General features: G+C 38.9%; 1 protein-coding gene across 1 annotated transcript; it reads right to left on the reverse strand.

Annotated features, from left to right (window-relative positions):
* Window positions 1-4,024: 4,024 nt before the first annotated feature.
* On the reverse strand, window positions 4,025-13,989 carry LOC147856026 (uncharacterized). Its single transcript, XM_087329486.1, has 7 exons — window positions 13,787-13,989; window positions 13,054-13,192; window positions 11,106-12,886; window positions 10,840-11,002; window positions 10,479-10,642; window positions 9,062-9,320; window positions 4,025-4,840 (listed from the first exon to the last, which is right to left on the reverse strand). Exons 2-7 carry the CDS (start codon window positions 13,180-13,182, stop codon window positions 4,730-4,732), a joined length of 2,607 nt encoding a protein of 868 aa, XP_087185612.1. The 5' UTR covers window positions 13,183-13,192; window positions 13,787-13,989; the 3' UTR covers window positions 4,025-4,729.
* Between the last annotated feature and the right edge of the window lie 8,046 nt (window positions 13,990-22,035).

Genomic DNA, 22,035 nt, shown 5'->3' on the forward strand with positions numbered 1-22,035 from the left:
GCAGTGTTACCTCTTGACATGAATGAAGTATCATCTGCGGCTCTTTGCTTCCTCCTAAGTATTTCTAAGAGAGCTTGATCCTCTTCGGTGAACACCACCTTAGTTCCTTCCTCTTCTTTTGCTACCATCAAGTTTGCTTGGTAACCTCCTCGTGCACCTCTTCGGCCCCCTCGACCACGACCTCTAGTTTGTCCACGTCCTCCATATTCTCTCTCCTTAGATGGTTTAGGGCAAGCATTCTTGAAATGACCAGCTTCACCACAATTGTAGCATTTTCGATTTTCACTTCCGCTTGTATTGGACACCATTAGTGCCGATCGTACCCCTGGAAGTCCGGTAGTGTCAGAGAGCAGCTTCATTCTACTCTCCTCTTGTATCATAGTCGCGATTGCCTCATCAAGTGTAGGAATTTCTGCCTTAGCTAGAAGAACTGCCCTTCTTTGATCAAATGACGGGTTGAGATGTTTCAAAAATTGCATAGTTCTTCTTTGAGCAGAAATTTCCTTGCTCTTACACTGAGGATCATTGCACACTGTCACAGGCGAGAAATGATCGTATTCTGCCCATAGACGCTCCAACTCTATGGCATATTCCTGGACCATCCTATCTCCCTGGCAAACAGCATCAATCTCCTGCTCGATTTGAAATACTCTCATGTTGTTTCCCCTCCCTGCATACGTCTTTTGCAATTTCTCCCATATCTCCTTTACACTTAAAATTCCATCAACTGTTGTGGCGATTGATGGAATCATGGAGTTTAGGAGCCACGTGTACAATGACATGTGGGTAGCTCTCCATGCTTTCCATTCATTGCTCGTTTTGATAGGAGGCTCTTTCTCTTCTCCCGTAAGGTAGCCGTCAAGGCTTCTTCCTGCCAAGGCACCTATAATCCGACGCGACCAGCTCAAGTATGTGGCTGGTCCATCGAGTTTGAACTCAACTGGGAGGAGTTCAAGTCGGGGTGGTGGTTGCATTCCTGTCACACCTCCAGATGCTACTATCTCAGCCTGTTTCATGTATTTCACCAATGTTTTCACCTCATCTTCATTCAATTTTGAGAACACATCATCCATCTTGTCAACTTGGCCTATCTCTGCTTTCCTCTTCTGACTTTTTTCCCCAAGTCACCTCTCAATCACATAGCAATGTCATCCCAAATGAAACAAAAAATCCCCCTTTCCTCTCTTGAATGCTAGGACAGTGCTGTTCCAATCACTGTCATTTCAGCAGAAGGGTAGATCTAGGGATTTGCAGAGGGGCGGATCTATGCTCTGATACCATAAAGAAATATGAGAAAGCACATCTGTTCTGTAATATACATTTTGTTGGAGGGAGAAAATACAGAGATCTCTTATTTTTACATGAGGAGAAGTCCCTCTTTATAAAGGCCAAGATCTGGCCGTTGGGCTAACTAGCTGTTGGAACTAACTAGCCGTTGGGCTAGCCGTTACAACTTTTAAACATTCTCAACAAATTCAAATAATAATACTTTGTACATACAAATGTCCTATAGAACACTTTTCATACAAGTCCTTAAAAGGACTTACATAAGTACTGACATGTACTTCAATGCTCATACGAGCGACTGACACTAAGTCCAAGGAATATGCCTACGTACTAGGCTCGGACCGTACGCTCCAACGGCCTACCGGTTCTCACTATTCCAAAGTACGATCTGGTTCTCCGTTCCAGCTCTAGGTTCCGGATACCAATATATCTAGACACCTACCCTGTTCTCCGTTCCGGATACCAATCCGGATCCGATTGAGCTTGCCCACTCAACAGGAACTTTGTCTTAGTTGGGACATGTTGAGAACCATATTCACTAGGTCCTCTAGAGCTTAAGTCCCATTAAGCTTACAAAATTGATACGATGGCAACCCCAAGTTGTTAGCCTTGTGTCTTGTGTTGTGTGGCCGCTTTCAATCTTCACTTCTATGGGCCGTCAAGGCAATTTCTACCATCTTAGACTCTTACTTGAACCGCTCTTGATCCTTTGCTCTGCGACACTTTGAGGCCTTTCCTTCATCTTCCCACTTTGCACATCCACCTTGGTTGAGCACACCTTCATCAAAACCATCTTGACTCGGCCTCGGTAGTCAGTTCCTCTTCTTCTTCATCAAGTTCAACTTGCACTCCCACCATTCGAGAGGAACCCTGTCCTGCTTAGGACACTCTCGAGCTAAGTGTGGATGACCACATTTGAAGCAACCTTGGTCGAATCAGGACACTCATTGTGTCTTGCTTCCAATTGAGAGGTTTGAGGGAGTGACTCGTTCATTCGCCTTGTTTGGCGCCCGATTCCTTGTTGGATGACAAAGTTTTGCAGTTCCTCCTTTTTCCATGGAGTCTTGCTTGTGTTCGAAGGCTTCCCAATCACCCACATGCTTCGCCATGTGGGTCGCCTCCTCCAAGCTTGCCATTTCCGACTTTTCTACCTCCTTCCTACCCAAAGGCCACAATTTACATAGAGAAAACCATGCACTTGTTAAAATCGACCATATTAGTTATTTGTGACAATCCTTCTATACTTATATATATTGCTTTAGGTTTCCAAACTCTTGTTGTAACGATCTCCATGCATGTGGTAGCCTGTATGGCTTGTTTGGTGGGATGAATTACTCTCGCTTGTAATCTTCCCAATCCTTGAAGGGGCTCCTCTTCTCCACCAAGAGGTACCAATTGTAGGTGTCTTCCTTGAGATATCGGCCCCACTATGTCCAACCATGCTCATGGCCTCACACAACACTACTCCAAATAGCCCTCCATGTCACAAATCCACTTGTTGAGTACCAAGAGCTCCCTTGCACATACTTAATCCCTGTAGCTCTCCCTCCTTGGTGAGCATTTCTCTCTCCTTTACTCCTTTAAGATTTCAACCAATTGTGATGTCACGATCTAAACTAGCCTCACCCCCCTTCATGGCACCACGATCGCTTCTTATACAATTCATTCTCTTCCTCTCTCCTCATACACTTCCTTTTATGTTGTCAACTTCCATTTCTTTGGCATTTTCGCCCCTCCAATTCACATTCCTACTCAGATACAAGTGTTATGCCCCAAAAATACAATTAGACTTATTAAACACATGAACATGCGAATGGATATCAAACACGGGACAAAAATGCTCTTATATTATTTACAACACAAAATATTGCAAAGAGTCCCAATATTGGGACAAAACAAAAATGTGAGTTGGGACAAGTCAAGACATTTTGTCCATGTCTCGTGCACCAAAATGATGTATGTCTTGACTTGTCCTTAACTATTTGGTGCACTATTTTGCCCAATGACCCGTGCACCAAATAGTTGAAGAACCCACACACTTAATACATGCTCAAATGTATCCAGAAGTTGGAATGAGAAGCACAACTTGAACACCATGGTCAACATACCCTAAACTTCAACACCATGAGAAGTACAAAAACCATGGTTCAAACAACAATGTTCAAACTTCAACCTTTAAGTAAGGCATTCTAGCCTATTTCAATAACCACATTCAAAGTATTAGATTCCTTAACTATTTCTCTCTAACTCTTTGCCTTTTGACTATTCTTTGACTAAAAGAATCAAAATGTTTTTATTCTTCATTCTAGAGGTTCAAAAGGTCATCACACTAATATCATACAACAAAAACTTCCAATAATTTAAATTTTATCATTGCATGGCATCATCATTCCCAATCATTCTAGAAGCTCAAGTACCAATGTGCACATCTAATCAGAAACATCATTATAGAATGGCAATCTTTCCAAAGCAAGACAACTCCAAAACTCTCCAATAATATCGACAAATTTGTAATAAGAAAGTAAACCATGTCCCATATCATTTAAAATTTACATCATCGAAAAGAAGTGTTATGAAGTCTTGTTTTATATACCAAATGGAACAATAAGAAACAAACCATCACATATTTTATTGACAGTGTCTTGAATCATATTACATATTATTTTAGAATTACATCAACAAAATGAATTCATGTTATGGGGCCTTGTTCTTTATATGTTAAACAAAACAATTAAGATATAAACCATCATGTATTTCATTAATATTGTCTTGATACATGGTTGAAAAGAAACATGTCTTTTTACTTCTTTGGATTTAGGCATTGATCAATCCTTGCCTAAATTGACACTTTTTTTCCTTAAGAATGTCCATCTTGTACAGTAAAAGAAACCCTAACAAAAAGAAGAAGCTGGCGTTCCAGAGCTCGCCACTGAAATGATGATGATGATGATGATGATGATGATGATGATGATGATGATGATGATGATGTTACTATTTGATACCAAAATAAGTGAACATTCGCTCAGAATATGTGATGTACACTCTTCGAACAATTTTTACATGTAGCTCTTTCTTTTTCGAAACTTTTTCTGGAAAACTATGTTCAAAATTTCTATTATCCTTTTTACCTTGGATAAAGGTGCCACTGATATGTGCAGACTATGAATGCTTTTTGGTGTGTACATCTGGTTTTTAACACTATTAACTTATCTTACTTTTGGGTCATCATATGGTTTGTGGAAAATGATCTCTAAAAACATTTAAGCTTAAAAGTCAAGCAAAAACTCTGCCAAGACCTTGTTATTATTCAGAGCTCTGAGAAAATTGCACCTTTTTCTTATTATCATATGGTGACTCATGAATCGATCCATCGATCTGGCTACAAAAGCATAGCGGCATTTAGAGGGATATCCAAACATTGTTGAGAAAAAACTGGCTTCTGTTAACATCTTTTCATGTTTCTTCGAGACAGAATACGTTTTCCATATGGGCTGCTACGCAAGAAAGGCGTATGTGGACAAATTGCTTCCATAAGGCTCGCATGAAGTGAACCCTGCACATTTAACCCTATCAGTTTTTTCGTTCTTTACAAGGAAAACTGGATAAAATGTACAAAATAACCTAAACCACAAATCATATGAAGACTCAAAACCTCATTTGACATAATGTTTAAATTCTAACCAGAACTTTCAAGGCCACTAACAACAAAAAATTGCCCAAAAGTGATTACATATACAGAAATGTTCTATATATACAGATGTTGGTGTAAGAGTTGGAGGGCATGGAAAAGAAACAGGTCTTTTATTTGTTAAAAGATGGGGTACAAAAGGCAAAGAAAACCCGATGTCTTTGCGAAGGGTACTTAAGTCAACGACTACAAGAGTAATAGAAAAATTATCTAGTTGGACAGAACTTGCTCCATTAGAAGACATTCTTTGCCTAAAAAGAAAGCTCAAATTACAAATGGTAGAAGATACTCTTAACAAGTGGAGTACCAGGTGGTGTTCATGTCAGGAGAATGAAAACAAAATATTCACTTCCATGAAACATGTGCTTTATTTTGTGGATGGCAATGTAGAGATGATGACAATGATATATATTTCACCATGACACATGGTATCAACAATCGTTACAACACACTCCCAGCTGTGTAGGAATGGCATTTGAAATTGATAGAGCAAAACGAACATGTAAAAAAATGTCAGTTCCTGAATTTCATTGTTTTGATTTTCCATCAGTCTGGTTTTGTAGTTAACTGGAATAGGATAATGGAAAGCTACAATTAAACTTGCCATGATTCTTGAAAATCATGCCCAATATACTCATGTCTTCCAAAGTGACATTTTTCTGTTTCTGGAACATGGAGAAGGCACAGGTCACATATTCTATTTTTCTGCTCAATATTCAGCCTATCCTCATTTCCTATTTTCATTGGTGGGATGGTGCATCTCTCCCTACTAGATATGGGTATCCAGATGTGAGATTGGTCATTGGCTAGCCACACATTAATTTTCCCAATATTGAACATTAACGCGGCTAAATTGGGCTGCTCTTCCTTTTGTGCAGGGGAAAACCTTTTGACACACCCTCTCATACCCTTTAATGTTTTTCTACATGCACATCAAAACATCAACATGCCATCTCATAAACAAATTTCCAGATGTCTCAACCCAATTGGATGAGAGAAATTTGCTTTTGTAATTTTTCTGTGAGAAGCATCTAATTTTCCATGCAGCTTTGTGGAATTGATTTCAAAGCAATTGCTGTAAAGGGAATAAAAAAAACTCTTGGCCTTCTTCCAGTTTTAGCAACATTACAGAGAGAGCGCTTTCTGCTCTTAGCCCGTAAATGGCAGAGTAGAAATTTGACCACTATGACTTTGGTCTTAGCCACATTGACAGCTAAGCTACCACATTCAAAAAGTATGTTCAGTATCTAAAAACCCTTGCAATCTCAGCAGAGTATCTAAAGTATGACATCATCAGCATAAATGAGAACCAATTACATTGAAATGTCCAATGGCTAGTTTCCATCATGTTCTCCGAACACTTCTTAGATGAACTCCTCTGGTTGGTCAACACAAACTCGACGGAGTGGTGATGCAGAAACTCAATGCATGCTGACAGGTATAGCATCCATCATTTTCATTGATTGTTTGTAGCACAAGGATTCTGGATCTATTGCCATATAGGTGCATTACCATGTCGAACATAGATAATGATGAATTTATTAAATTTTGTCATCTTCACTTTCTAGTTAATTGGCTGATTTTATATATCGTTATCAAGCTAAGTTGGAACCATTTTTTACGAAACAAGTGTTAGTCTCACACATATTTTCATGGATACTTTTATTGAAAACATTTGGTGTTTCTGTTTTCTTATCCAAATTTTGGATTGCATGAGTATAGAAAAGTGTCTCGCATTTCCATTTTCTTTCCCACCTTTGAAATTTTGAGAATTTCATTCCAGTATTTCCCCATCTCCTACAGGGCTGATAACTAAAAGCACATGAAAGAAGAGACGTGAGAATTCAATCTATACATGGAGGGTGAATAGGTGGTACTTCTAGCTCATCAATTCTATCCAAGTGGATATTCAAGTTTGAGAATGTCATGTCCAAGTTAGGATGGACATGCAAGAAGAGAAAGATGACGAGAAACAGCCACAGAAATTTCAGAAACATGTAGAATCGCCTACAGTGTTAACCCATAAATACAGATCCATGTACCTACCGATATGCCAATAAATGGATCACGTCATTCTGGGACAACAGTTTATGGAAAGTTTTGTACAGGGTATTGTCAAAAGAAAAATTGGCAGAGAAATTTATCAAAAAGAAAAACAAATATTGGCATGTCTCAGAATAAAAGAAACAAATTAATATGGATGCAAACAAAAGAAAAACTGATAATGTGAATTTTGAACCAATCTTAGATACTACTATATTAGCTATATCTATTTTACCAAGCCAATCTACACCATAAGAGAATCCAGACATCAGTAACTAGATCCGATAAACATGTCTACATTCTCTAACACATTTTCCACTTCCTACGCCATCCATCAATGCACACAAAACACGATATGATGAGTAGTATCTGTGGAAGGTGACAAATGGACACCCTTAAAATAAGACTTGCACCTAAGTTACCGCACCCAAAGCAAAGCATCAAGTATGCAAGAACGTCTTCTGAGCCATCCATCAATGGACACAAAACACGATATGATGAGTAGTATCTGTGGAAGGTGACAAATGGACACCCTTAAAATAAGACTTGCACCTAAGTTACCGCACCCAAGGCAAAGCATCAAGTATGCAAGAACGTCTTCTGAATCAGAACACTTGTCTAAAAATAAAAGAACAATCAGCACTATAGTATTTGGATTGATGGATTCCTCACGTATATCCATGGTCCCTCATGGCTGCAGAACCACCATCATGGGGCATTGCTGTTCTAAAGACTGTCAACGATCTTAGTCTGAGGACAAAGGTGTTGGAGGGTGGCAGCTCCAGACCTGCACTCTCTTTCATATTTATTATCTCTGTACTACATTCTCTCTTTTCTCAGATTCTTCTCTCTCTAGAATCTGCAACTCTTTAAATGCCTTCTCTCTCTAGAATCTGCAATGCTTTAAATGCCTTTTCTCTCTTCTACCTTTTCCAAGATATTCCTAGTTTTTTGTACCTGTTTGGTAGTACAAGAGTCACTTAACTACCAAACAGCCATTTCACCCACATTCCCCAATTTTGTATAAATAGGCTATACCAGCCTCTTTTGTGTAAAGTTTTCATTTTCTTTTTTGCTACTTAAAACAAGCTCTATTCCTTGGTTGTGTCTCTACTCTTTGCAACCATTTTTTCTACTGCTGTCTAACAGCCTTCTCACAGCTTGGCTGTGCCTATTTTGTTTTAAGTCTTCCACTGCTGCTATTAACAGCTTTTCTCACAAAAGGTTTGCAAACCCTATCACAACCCACAGACCTTTTAATCAGCCTAACCTCCATTACTATGGACATGCCATTGAGGTAGTGAATAGCTTTAATACATTCGGAATGTAAAATCCCAAGCAACCATGCTTGGAACCAGAGCAATGATTTTAAAAACCCATACTAATGCAAATCATTTTATATTGAAACAAGGTATCGGTCAGGGGCGAGTATTTCAGCCAGTTCTTGGAATGAGATAAGAAAACACAAGTTTTTATTGTGACATCTCAGAATAAAGAGCACAACCTAATATTCAGTTCTGATTTTGGGGACAGGAAGAAGACCAATAAAATTTTATGCCCTCCACCAACACATGTACGTTTGGGACTAAGCCACCTATGGCACATAGAAGAAAATTGGAGTTAAGCCATCACAAAAGTAAGGTTCTTTCTTCAGGTTGGGTTCTTGACATTTGGCAATAGTATGCATGTTGGAATGTAAAAGAGGACTTGAATATTCCACATAAAGGAGCAGAAGACAATAGAGCATAAATCCAGCTTTTATTCAGCCACATTGGGCCTCATTCTTAAGTGGCGAGCAATGTTTTAATTAATACTACTACATAAATACTTGAAATTTGGAGATCCCTCAGGTCATTTTGGCCCTCAGCAAACAATAACTGATCATCGTCATCATCATTATCTTTTTCTATGCCAGTTTCTCCCAGAAAAGAAAATAAGCAACATGATTGTTGTGAAGCATTTGTTGCGAGCCATAGAGAAATATTATTATATGTTTGAATATTAATAAAAAGACACTGACTGTAAATGAAATTGACAACTAACCTTTGAAACAATGAGGGCTGATTGTATCACATAATTTGCAAAAGGATCCTGGAGCAACTCTAGAAGGCGAGAGTCTTCCATGAGTTCACGAATAATGCAAGTCCTCTGGTCCTCATCTGCAATTTTAAGACATCTTTCTACAACGTTGCTACTGAACTTCTGCATTGAGAGATGAGCATAGTTCCCGGCAAGCTGGTCTACCACCATTTTGGTGGCCCAAAGCAATCCGAGGTCTAGAACATATTGAACCACGTAGTTTCTGCCAAAAGTAAAGAGAAGCTTTAGTATTTCTTCAAGAAATCCAATTATGAAATTACAGAATCATTGCCTACAAAATGTTCCACAATTGATACAAATAATTTTTACCTGATTCTTACAAACATTTGCAGTAACTTGTTTACTTAACTTTATAACAACCATGGTTAAAATTTCTTAGAATCCCTTCAATAAGAGCTTCAGCAAGAGATATTTTTACATCATATGAACCATTCCAAGCTGCTAAAGCACTGATAGGCATTCAAATAATTGGGCTAATAAATGCCTCAAATAATTGGAGTACCTAACTGACGCCAAATAGGAACCAGATTACTTGGCTATAGAAAATGAATGAAGACGAAAAAGAACCCATGAAATAAAAACCAATATAGAAAACGAAGGAAGAAGAAAAAGAACCCATGAAATAAAATTCATCTTTTAGTTACATGCATAGAATATATGGTGCATAGAGCTTATGTTCTAATTAGGGACCTCCATTGTGTTGGAATCTCATACCTTAAGGTTACACAGCTCATAAGGACACACCATAACAGCCCAATATGCATCACTACCACTGCCCAACATAGAAATGGAACTAAGTATTTACAAGGGTGGCAAATTCCTGTTATCTAGACTATTTTAGGCATTCTTTATATGTTCCATGATTAATCTAAACTTGAAATCTAGTTTAGTATGCTGCTTGATATATTAAGAATAAACTTTGACAATGACTTTATTGCTAGAGCACATGTGAGAATCAAACATTTGATTCTGGAAGAATGCCCAAAACATTTATTATGTTTTGGCAGCCACAAAATGAGAATCAAGTATCTTGATTTGGCCGCCACAAAATAGTGCATGCGAGAATGTAGTATATGTATGTATGCTGGAGATATATTATTGCCAGGATGTCTATATAGATTACACTATGTTTCCCTATTCATGTTTCCCTCATCATTCATATGGGTTTCACTATGTTTCCTTCTTCATGTTCCCTTCTTCTTTCATTATCTACTTAGTACAATATATAGGATTAAAGGTAAGATATGGGTTATTGACTACTTTGCACTCATTCCCTCATTATTTTAGCTGAAATGACGGACTCTCTCAGCTCTATGCAAAATTGAAAAGGGTAAGCTGGTCTAATGTCATCACAACTTACCCAAAGGGATCTTGAGAAAGAAGTAAGGCATTGGCTGCAATTTCAGCAATTAGCCTTCGCTGTGGTACTCCTGTAGAAAAGTCAATACATCGTTGCAACACACAGCAACCATGACGATGTGTAGCAATCTCCACACAATGAGATGTGACTGCCTCAAAAATGAACTGCATTCCACCAAATGTAGACTTAAAGAAGTTTAAAACGCACTAACTTCACATTCAAATAAGGGAATGCCATTATATAGTCAAAAAAACAAGCACAAGATCATCCACAGACTCTTTATTAAACATATAGCATCTGGATAACATGTATCCACTGTGAGTTTTAATTGGTATTTTAAATTACAATTGATTTGCTTTACCTGACTATCTTCACTGCTAAGGTGTTGTAAGCACCGCTGGATGACATGATTCCCATTTAGATCCTTGATGAGGGCTACCACTCCAGATCTTAATGAGGCAGTGGCCATTGACACTTGTTGACTGGACGCTAATGTTTCTATCAGCTTTTGCACAGCACGTGTTCTGTAATACAAACTCCCAATCCTCATAAAAACAAAGAATTGTCTTTTCAAGTAAGAAAAGTGACAAAAACGGGTGAGAAAAAAGATGGATCACACTATTTTACCCATGCATATTAAGTGAAACATTGATCAGTTCCCCATTCTTTGCTGTTCTCTCTAAAATCTGTGTCCTCTGTTCTTCATTACAAACATCAAGAAGCTTTTGAACCAGATAATTGCCAAATGGGTCGGTCATAAGCTCGAGAACATGATCAATTATTTCCACAAAAATTTTCTCAACTTCCTCTGGCCCACCTTCATCAAATTGCCTTTGCAGGAATCGACAACCATGCTGGTCTTTGGCAACTGCATATATATGTCCTTCAACTTCTGCCAATGAGCAATATTTCATTTGTGGGGATTGTGAACCCTCAGAAGACCTACAAAGTTCGATTCCTGTTGGGTCAACTAGAGTATCCCTGAAATGGTGACCATCTGACTTCACCAAAAGAAGATTAGAAGTCTGGAAAAGGTTTATAGATGAGTCACCATTCACATAAAATGCCTCTTTCTTCCCATCAGTTGAAAACCCACTCAGAATTGCTGGACCTTTGGAGTGGTCCCTTGACAAGATTTTCACTGGTGCCGTGATTTGCTTCTCTTGTGAGGAGGAACTTAACTTGAAATCCATGCTTCTTGACATACCTCTGGTATATGAATGAATAATGGGACACATTTCTCCTTTACAACAATACCCTTGCGAAAGGAATGTACAACTATTTTCTCTTTGATTTGTGAAATTCTGCAGGGGTTGGTTAAGCCCCATTGCATTTCCTGGATACATTTGTGGTCTCCAATCCATGTTAGTGATAGGTGTAGCCTGAGATGACCGATATAACTCATCTCGCCCAGTCTGAAAGGATGAAACTGGAAAACTATGTGTATGAACAGGATGTTGGTATGGTTCTATACATCCTACTGCTTGAGAATGGCAATTGCGCATTTGCTGCATCCTCTGCCATTCCCCCTCTTTTCTCTGCAATGGCAGTGGTGTTTTGCATGCATTTTGAGTATGAAAAAATGATGGCACAGAACAATCCCGATGCAGAGGTTGGCCTGTATGCAAAGACTGCACATAGCCGGTTGACAGTCTTCCTTGCTGAGGGAAAAATTGGGCATCATAGACACTTGATTGAGACATATCTGCAACTAGAGGCGTTTGAATATGTTTTCTTGTTCCGATATCATGATCCAAACTCTTATAGTCTGAATACATCGTAAAATCTCTCAATTTGTTGTTCTCACCCATAGGATTTGCATTATTAGCAAGTGGTTCCACCCAGCAATGCTCAATGTCATCAACCCCATAAAGAGATGCATTCCTTGCATTATTACTAGTGTTAGAAGGAGCAGGTCCTAATCCATTGGAATATGCAAACACCATAGCATCATTTATATACATTTTTCCTGTGCTTAAACCATCAGAGCCCATAGTAGAAGGGACAGTTTTCATGCCCGAGTCCATGTTTAGAGGGATTTTTCCAATGCCTCCTATCTGGTTATACAAACTGATAGATGCCTTCGTTACCCCATTGATGGCTTCCCGATGAGATACTATCTTCGTACTTCTACTCTCTTCAGGAGTTTGTAAAGAATTTCTAGGAGAAACATCCATATCCAAGTTCACATTTGAGAATGCTGTCATCAATGACTCATCTGGTAGTTCATGTGAATGGCTTTCGGTGAATCCTAGAGAGGACAGAGGACCCTCCTCTTGAGCTACTAGTGAGGAATGCCTACTTGAATCCTCTATGTTGATATTAGATGGAAACTTTGAGGATATATCTTCCTTTACAATGCTGGTCATCACTCCCACAAGGGATGATGGCTGATGGCAATCTCCACACTGTCAAATATTGGCAAAGATTTGGAAAACAATACAGTTCACGTCAATCTTACATTCATATCAATCATACAATGTTTTTCACATCAATCCTACAGCAACCTCACATTAATCCTACATCGATCTCTCATTATTAAAAAGGAAATGTGGATCCAGTTTATAAAAAATACCTCATCTCTTTTCGAACAAAGCACAGGAGATGCCCCAGCTAATACCAATCCTTCCACATGCAAGGAGCTGTCAGTAACCTGAGGGATTTCACCAAGCAGCATTTCTAGCTCCTCGTCAGCATGCGTCATTGTGAAAAACCTAGATTGAAAGAAGGTAAAATCAACCAATAGTTCAATAGAATTCATTGCACAGCATTAGAATCAAAAGGCCACTCTACAAAAGCCCAAATACGAAGAATTGTTTTTCTCATTTTGCATATTGCTGAGCAAACCCACAGTTAAGAGCTAACTAGTCGGCCCTTATAATAAAGGTATCATACAGATACACACACGCATATACATAGAAAGATTGAGACTCATCCTTGAAGAAACAGATCAAAACCCATCATGCTTATGTGATGGGAGGTCGCTAGGAAGAAATTATATGTATATAAGAACTCGCTATATAGAAAACTGGGGAGGGGAGGGGATTATAGAAAAATCATATGTTACAAGTAAAATACACCAGAGTAAAATGGGAAAATAGGGCAAGAATGCAAATTAAATGAAGGAAAGCACGAGGTTTAAACGAAAAGGGTATGTTATATGAGATTTTAAAGAGAGAGAAAAAGCAAGAAAGAAAGAACGAAAGAAAGAAAGACAAAATAAACAAAAAAAAAGATTGGTGAGCATGGATGGGGAAGAAAGATCGTGTGATGAAAGAAATGAAATAACCTTCTATCTACTTACTTACTTGTAAGGAAAGAGGGAACAGGGGATATGGAGATTGAGATGGATATGGATATGGAGAGTTTGAGGTTTTATGCTTCTGCCTTTTCCTTGTTTATGTCCTCAATCTTTACTTCTTTCTTCCTTCTTGGGATGTGGTTGTTTCTTCAATCTCTCCTTCTTGTTGATGAGAATCAGAGAACACATAGGCAACACACACAAACAAGGCCGAAGATGATTATAGTGAAGTGACTCGATGAAGGAAGAAACAGAGAAACTAATAAACCTCTTTAGGGGCACAAATACACACCGATGGAGACAGAGAGAGAGGGGAGAGTGTGGTGTAGAGAGAGAATGTAGACTTCTAGGGCATTGGTATAGGGGTAGCGGTGCAATTTCGTTTTCTTTTTCCCCTTTTTTGAAGTATTTTTAGAGCACAAATCAAAAATTAATTATGAAGCGATCTTATGCAATATGTACATATGTATATGTATAATGTACATATAAGAGAGCGAAAGAAAGAACAGAAATATATGTACATATATGTATGTTAGTATGTATGTGGAAAGAAGAGCATCATGAGGAAACAGACAAAAGAGAAAAAATAAATAAAGAGGTTATTATTGAACTTTTCTATAATTCCAGAACTACCCTCTATCTCCCACAACTGTGTCTCAGTTTCTTAAACCCTAGCTCATTTTATTAGCTTCCACCACTCTCTCTCTCTCTCTCTCTCTCTCTCTATGTTCGCAAGCCATGAACCAACAACCTCTACCTCATGTCCTGAACCCTAATAATGTTGGGTGATTGATTACACAAACCCTATATCATAATTCTTCTTCTCTGTCTCTTGAGTCCTACTCTGTTGTTGAGCGATTTTGTAAACCCTAACATCCCTCCTACCTTACTCTAGCACACCTGAATCTGTTGGTTGGGGGATGGATCTCTTCAGCCTTGCCATTCTTCTTTCTCTCTCTCCCAAACCCTTAATCTGCTGTTTGATTTCTTAAACCCAAGCATCTCTCTCTCTCTCTCTCTCTCTCTCTCTCTCTCTCTCTCTCTCTCTCTCTCTCTCTCTCAGACCGTAGTCTGTTCCTGGGCGATCTCTTAAACCCAAGCATCCTTCTCTTCGATCTTAAACTCTAATCTGTAGCCCTAGCATCATTCTTACTCCCATCTCTCTCTCTCTCTCTCTCTCTTAACAGCTCTAAAAAACCTTTTCTGTTATCCGAAAAAACCTAATGTGTGTTTGGGCACCTAATGTGTGTTTGGGCGGTTCCCTAAACCCTAGGGCCTGTGGTTGGGAGATTTACATTTAACCCAATTCCGTCAGTTTCCCTTAGACCTATAAATCGGCTATTGGGCGATTTCATAAACTCTAAATCTGGATTTCAAGCAGCAATTTATGAAGCCCTGTCTATAATTTTAAGCGATGTATTAAGCCCAAATTTGCTGTTGGGCGATTTCTTAGACCCTAATCTGCACTCGAGTGATTCTATAAGCCCTAACTTATTACAGATTAACAATCGATTAAGCAGACAATCAAATCTATGCCCTGATCAAGCAAACAAACAGTCGAAGATGTTCTGATTAGCTAAACGCCTTCATTAATGAAATTAAGCAAGCGCTCGGTTGTTTTCTAACTCTCTACTCTGTTTGAACCCTGGAGAGTTCAAAAAAATAAAATGGAAGAAAAGATGAAGAGGGGAGGAAGGTGTAAAAGAGAAGACAAAGGAAAATGGCTACATGTATGCATGCATTACATACACATACACATACACATACACATACACATACATGCATGCATACATATGCACATGTATATGAGTATATATGTATGTATGTATATGTCTTTACATAATGAGGAGAGACATGTATGTCCAATTCCTTTATTTTCTACATAATAAATAAATAATACATACATATGTATGTGTGTACTCTCAACAACCAAAAGTTCCCATTCCTGGGAAAACTAACTCTTCTTGCTCACCCCACAACACACACACACACACACACACACACAAATATGGTAATGGTTACCATGGCAAATGGCAAATGGCAAATGGCAATGGCAATTGCTTGCTGGCAATCAAGCCACAAGACCCGTCCCCTTGACTGTTTTATTTATCTCCCCCACCTCCAAAAAAACCACTATGACCAATAATCCGGGGTACAAAGCAGGTAAAAAACAAACTAGGCAAGACAAACATGGATGGGACCTAGGTGCAAACCCTACCTAGGCAAGGCCTAACAAGAGCAGTACTAGCAAAGTTTGGTATGTTACATACCCCTCTAATACAACGGAGACTACCTCAACACCCTTATCTAGGATTGATCGGTGTTGGACAATTGGGAACCCATGAAGTTTTCTTCATGTTACATGCCCCTCTAATACCACGGAGAACACCCTTATCTAGGATTGATCGATGTTGGACGGTTGGGAACCCGTGAAGCTTTCTTGATGTTACATGCCCCTCTAATACCACTGAGACTACCGCGACACCCTTATCTAGGATTGATTGATGTTGGACGGTCGGGAACCCATGAAGCTTTCTTGATGTGCTTCAAATGTCATTGAATCGAATTTTTTATAACCTTGCACTTTTGTGACCTATACACATACACTTGCTACTTTGAAAGTTTTGCATATGATGAAACATGTGACATATTGTGTGTTTTTGTGGCATGTCTAAAATATGCATAGGTGGTGCTTTGTTCTTCGCAAGATTAGGTAGGTAGTGCCCCATAAAGGATGAATCTACTTTGTTCACTACCATCCATTTTAGTTTTATATTTCCAAATAGATAGCTTGCATGCATATGTTGACTCATGATAGGACATATATCTTGCATGCATTCCATACTCACACATGCGTCCCATTTATATTTCAAAGTGAAACTTATTTAAACAGGTTCATTATAAAAATAAAGCATTTGTATTCAACACCAATCGTCATCTCTTGAGTTGTATCTAGATGTAATTATCATTCTATTCTTACCAAAATTACTCTATCTACATTACCTTATATATATCTTCAAGTCTCTAAATCTACCTCTTGACTTCTTCATTACCTTAGTTAACAAGAGTCATAACCAAAGTAGCATAGTCTCATCATAAGTTAAGTCTCCCTTGTAAGAACGTCGTTAGCCTTCTTGTATGGGTAAAAAACCCTAGGACCTATTGTGTTCACACTTGACCACTTCATGTGAAGTGGTCAAATCATAATACACTTAATAGGTATCTCACATTATAAAATTGTAATTCAATTCATACCCTCATTCCATTTAGAATTAATCTACACATACTGACAATAAGATTAAGGAAACTATGAAAATTGATATCATGATCATTATAGTTATGCACATAACATACTCCTACACTTAAAAATATTGCACTAATGACTATTTGAGGAAAAAAAATTGTTTTGCCAACTAGAAAATTGATCAATCAAGCAAATGAACCAATACATTTGGCGATTGTAGAAGGACCACAAACTTTTGGGGCTAATTTAATGCACTTCACTTACTCATAAGCAAAGTCTTAGATTTTAGAAAATACACAAAGAAATACCTTCTATCTATGGTTAATACATGAGGTTGCTAATTATAGTTGGCATAAATCATGCTTTGTCTTGAGCAATTGTAACTTGTCTCATGCAATATGCAGTATATGTTTGCATATCCCTTAGATAGTTTATGTTGTGTATAATTCATAATCATAAATGTTAACATCAATCAAGGTTCAGGGCTAAAATAATATGTACATCAATATTAAAGCATTATATGTATTTTTGGAGAAAACTCCATAATACAAAGTTATTGTTCCAATAAGCTCTAAACATATCCTCATTTATTTGATCACCTATTCGATTCCATAAAACTGAGTTTGGTATATAGAGTTCATGCTCAAGGTAGTTTCTAGTTCCATAATGGACTTTTTAACCAACAATGGTAGTAGTGAATTGGAAATCTCAGCCGCTCAATATATCCATTGGTAACCTTACAATGGTGTAATTTAGTCACATAATCATCGATATCATAATGATTCCTTAGGGGAAAAGAAATTAGTAGAGCTAATAACAAGTGCAAAAACGAATTCTCATTTTAACCTCAAACAAATTTGGAACACAAAACTTTTTAATATAGTGAGTTGACTTTTAGAAATTTAGAAGGTTCCCTTCAAGAATATGGCTCTTGCCCAGAAATTTTAAAGGAAATTATCATCAAGGTGATTTCCTTAAATGTGGTTATAATGATTTGTTTGTTAATAAAGTTAATCATGTTAACCTCATGAATATGACTTAAGGCATTAGTGACTATATTAACAAATCATTTTAAGCTATCTATTGGAAAATCAAAGTCCTTTATGAAGTTTGCCCATTGTGTCACGCGATCCATGAGGTTCCGTTAGTCATAGAGTATAAGGACTATCAATTTGTAGATACTCAAAAATGATTTCCATATAGGTAGTATCTCCTTATTTCTTTAGTGCATTTTAAATCTAAAATAGTTTTGTTCATGAACTATCTATTGATATTGAGCACAAGAAAATATCTTAGTCACAAATGAAACACCCAATTTAGATTTAGGAGATTGTTGCACATGTTCCTGAAGTGTGCTTAAGTCTTGCTTACTTGTCCAACAAAGATACCCGTCATGTAGTTGGATCGCAGGACAAGTCGCCATGGCCAAACATGAACTCAACATGGCAGAAAAGGAAATATATGACATGGAGTTTCATGGAAGCATGGCGCGATGGATTCGAGTAGGGGACAAAACCACGAAGGAATTCTTCCGCTCCAAAGGTACGAGGCACCCTAGAACAATGATGTGCAACCTCAACCGAGAGGATGGAACGACCATTGAGGATGGTGACGAAATGAGGAATATTGCCACAAGTTACTATAACCGCCTACTTACCGAAGATACTATGGCTACAGGGGAAGACATAAGAGAAGATATTATCGTCAAAAGCATACCCGAGAAAGTCACGACGGAAATGAATACATGGCTCATGCATCCCTATCAATCATCAAGATATGGGAGCCCCTCTCTGATTTGGATGCCGATAGTTGCCCCAAAATCAACAGCCTCACCCCGCACTTTTTCACATGCCTTTGGGACACTATTAAAGAAGACCTCCTCCATGCATATGAGGAGATCATCACCTCTAGAAGCATGCCAGAGGAATTTGGACATGGGATGATACATCTCATTCCTAAAAGTGGTGGGAGTGCCAACGACATTAGCAAGTGGCGGCCCATATCTCTTCTTAATATTGTCTATAAGTTGCTCACAAAAATCGTGGCATGCCGTTTAACACCACTTCTCCCTCAACTCATTCATCCATCCCAAACAGGGTTCATAACAACCTCTTCTCATCTGGGAAGCAGTAGCCCTTGCCAAGGTATGACAACAAGGTAGCGGTGGTGCTACTAGATTTTGAGAAAGCATATGATAGGGTATGTTGGAACTTTCTAGAAAGTGTGATGGGGAAACTCGGCTTTCAAGAGACATGAATCAAAGGCATTGCAGGACTTTATAGGAACGACAACAGTTGCGTTTCACTGGCAGGTGAAAGGGGCCCCTTTTTCCGAATATCCCGATTTGTACGACAGAGATGCCCATTAGCTCCATCCTTATTTCTATTATACGCCAAAGCACTCTCTTGCTTTCTCAACTCGCGGCATCTCAACCTACGTGGTCTTCCCGTACCTCATTCTCACCAAAGCATCATGGATATAGAATTTGCAGATGACACAATGGTCTACCTGCAAGGGGACTTGGAAACCCTCAAAAAGCTAGAAAGTGGGTTAGCCGTATTTTGCAAGAGATCCAATGCCATGATCAATTGGCACAAATCCTGCGCAATATGGCTTTCTCATGAAACACATCCGGCGTGGCACCCACATCCCGCTTTCAAATGGATCAATCAAGGAGTGTGCACCAAATATTTGGGTTTCCAAATTGGTTTCAACATACCGTCGGAGACTATGATTGCACCCGTTATCCATTCCATTCGACAAAAGTTGATACATTGGAGTTTGAAAAAACTATCGCTAGCGGGTCGCATCATAGTGGCAAACCAGGTACTACTCGCAACAACATGGTACAATCTATCATGTTGGACAATCTCCAAGGAAAGTATACATAAGATTCAACAACTGGTCCACAACTACATTTGGTCTGGTAAGGAAGACCATGTAACTTGCACCAAGATGGCGTGGCCTATACTCACAACGCCTAAGTCAAGAGGGGGATTGGATCTTATTGATCCCCTTTCACAATCAAAAGCCTTACTTGCCAAATTTGTGGTGCAAGGACTCCAACCAGGAAATGACTGTTGGAAAATGCTACTCCGGTTACGTTTCGCTTACTTTAGGCCACGAAAAGGGGTCAAATGGGCCCCCCAAACGGGATGGATTCTAAACACGGATCTCAAACCTAGTTTCTCCCGTCAATTGGAGGATAGATTCAGTGCATCCATGTGGAAGGCATGGTGTGACATTAGACGAGGGCTCAAGTGCGATCAACTAAGTTCCAAACTTGCCTGGCCTAGTCAACGTATCCTATGGAACCCATGTATCAAGGATGAATCTAATCAACTACTGGGATCACGTAAGGGGTTGTCATGGGGATACATTGCAGAGGGTTCAGGAAAAAGTATAGAATGTTGGCGACAGTTTATGCCATTACCACTACAAGATCAAGCCAACATACTTCATGGAATCAGAGGCAGATGGACTATGAGATTGGAAATCATTAACACTCTATTGATTAGGGAAACTGTTACTCAAAGGACGACAATGGAGAAATGGATAGGCCACGAGGAGGAGGGATCTCTGATCCCGAGAGGTAGGGGAACACCAAACAGGATCGAAGGCTCTGAATTGCGAGACACTGAGACACCAACACAAAATAGCGCAATTCGAGTACTCGTGTATACTGATCATAAATGGATTGCAGATCCTGCTCCGATCAAAGTACAACCCGATTGACACATATGTACTCATGAAAACACATGGCTACATAAGGCCAGTTGGGACCCTTTGCAATGGACATAGCGTGATCCTTACGCGGGGCAAGGAAGCAAAGCCATCCCTTTCTTCCAATTCACAACTAGATCGGGTTGCCACATTCTAGCTACTCAAACTGCCCAAGAGCCAGCTGCTGCGAAGGTCTGGCACACATTTCAAGTTCCTCCCACAATTATCACCAAGTTTTGGCAGAAAATCTGGAAACAACAACACGTGAGGCGAATTACCACGTTCCAATGGCTATTAATACATAAGTTCCTACCGATGGGAGCATGGCAACGTGGGAACCTTAGCTCTCCTAATTGTGTAGAGTACCCAAATGCAGTAGAATCAACACGACATGCTCTGTGGGACTGCCCAATGTCCCATTGAATATGGCAGGGGTTTGGCCGCTTGTTGCAATTATGCCAGGTGCAAGGTTCAATCAAGTGGGGAAATATATGTTGGCTATCATGGCAGATCCCAGTTGGCAGATATGAGCATCTGGAGGAGGGTATGACTTTGGTGATAAAAGCACAAGAGGTTTTTTTCTCCACCAGTGACAATGTCCACTCAACTCCTCTTAATGACAAATCTCAAGTTGTGTTAGAATTGGTCAGCCCAATAACTCTTTGGATTCTATGGAAACAACGGTGTAGACGAGTCTTCTCCAACCAAACCGCGCATCCAACAAGGTTACTGCAAGAGATATGGAGTGAATTGTAGCCACTCTAAAGAGCCAATATGATGGCCTCAAGGGCGGCTTTGATGGAGTTGAAAGACAACGAATAGCCTTCATCCAACAATGGTCATCCTCTTCCTTTCTTGAGTTAGTGGGCATCCACATAAGATGGAACTATCGCATCCCTACAGGGATTTGTACATAATCGTCTCATTTGTAAAATTTTATAACTAATGGAAGGAGTTTTTTTTGGGAAAAAAAGAAAAAGAAAAAAGTATTGCTTACTTGTGTGTTCAACCTTGTAGGAGGTTACTAAAGGCATCATCAATTGTGAGTTACTACAAATCAACATAATCAAGGAATGAATAAATTTCTTGGACATTATAAAGGATATACTAGAATTTAACTTTTTCTATTTGAGAAAGATCAATTGTATCCCTCAATCAAGTGCTCAAACTAAGTAAGTAATATGGAAATATCATAGCCATAAAATTCTAGTTTGATGGTACGGCATGTATTTATTTAAAAGACAATAGTTTATATGTAGTCGTCATGGTCTATCATATTTCACATCTAA

The sequence above is a fragment of the Azolla caroliniana genome, unplaced genomic scaffold, assembly GCF_043228905.1.
Source record: "Azolla caroliniana isolate FFs.n. ecotype wild unplaced genomic scaffold, voAzoCaro1.0.p SCAF_13, whole genome shotgun sequence".
Taxonomy (NCBI): domain Eukaryota; kingdom Viridiplantae; phylum Streptophyta; class Polypodiopsida; order Salviniales; family Salviniaceae; genus Azolla; species Azolla caroliniana.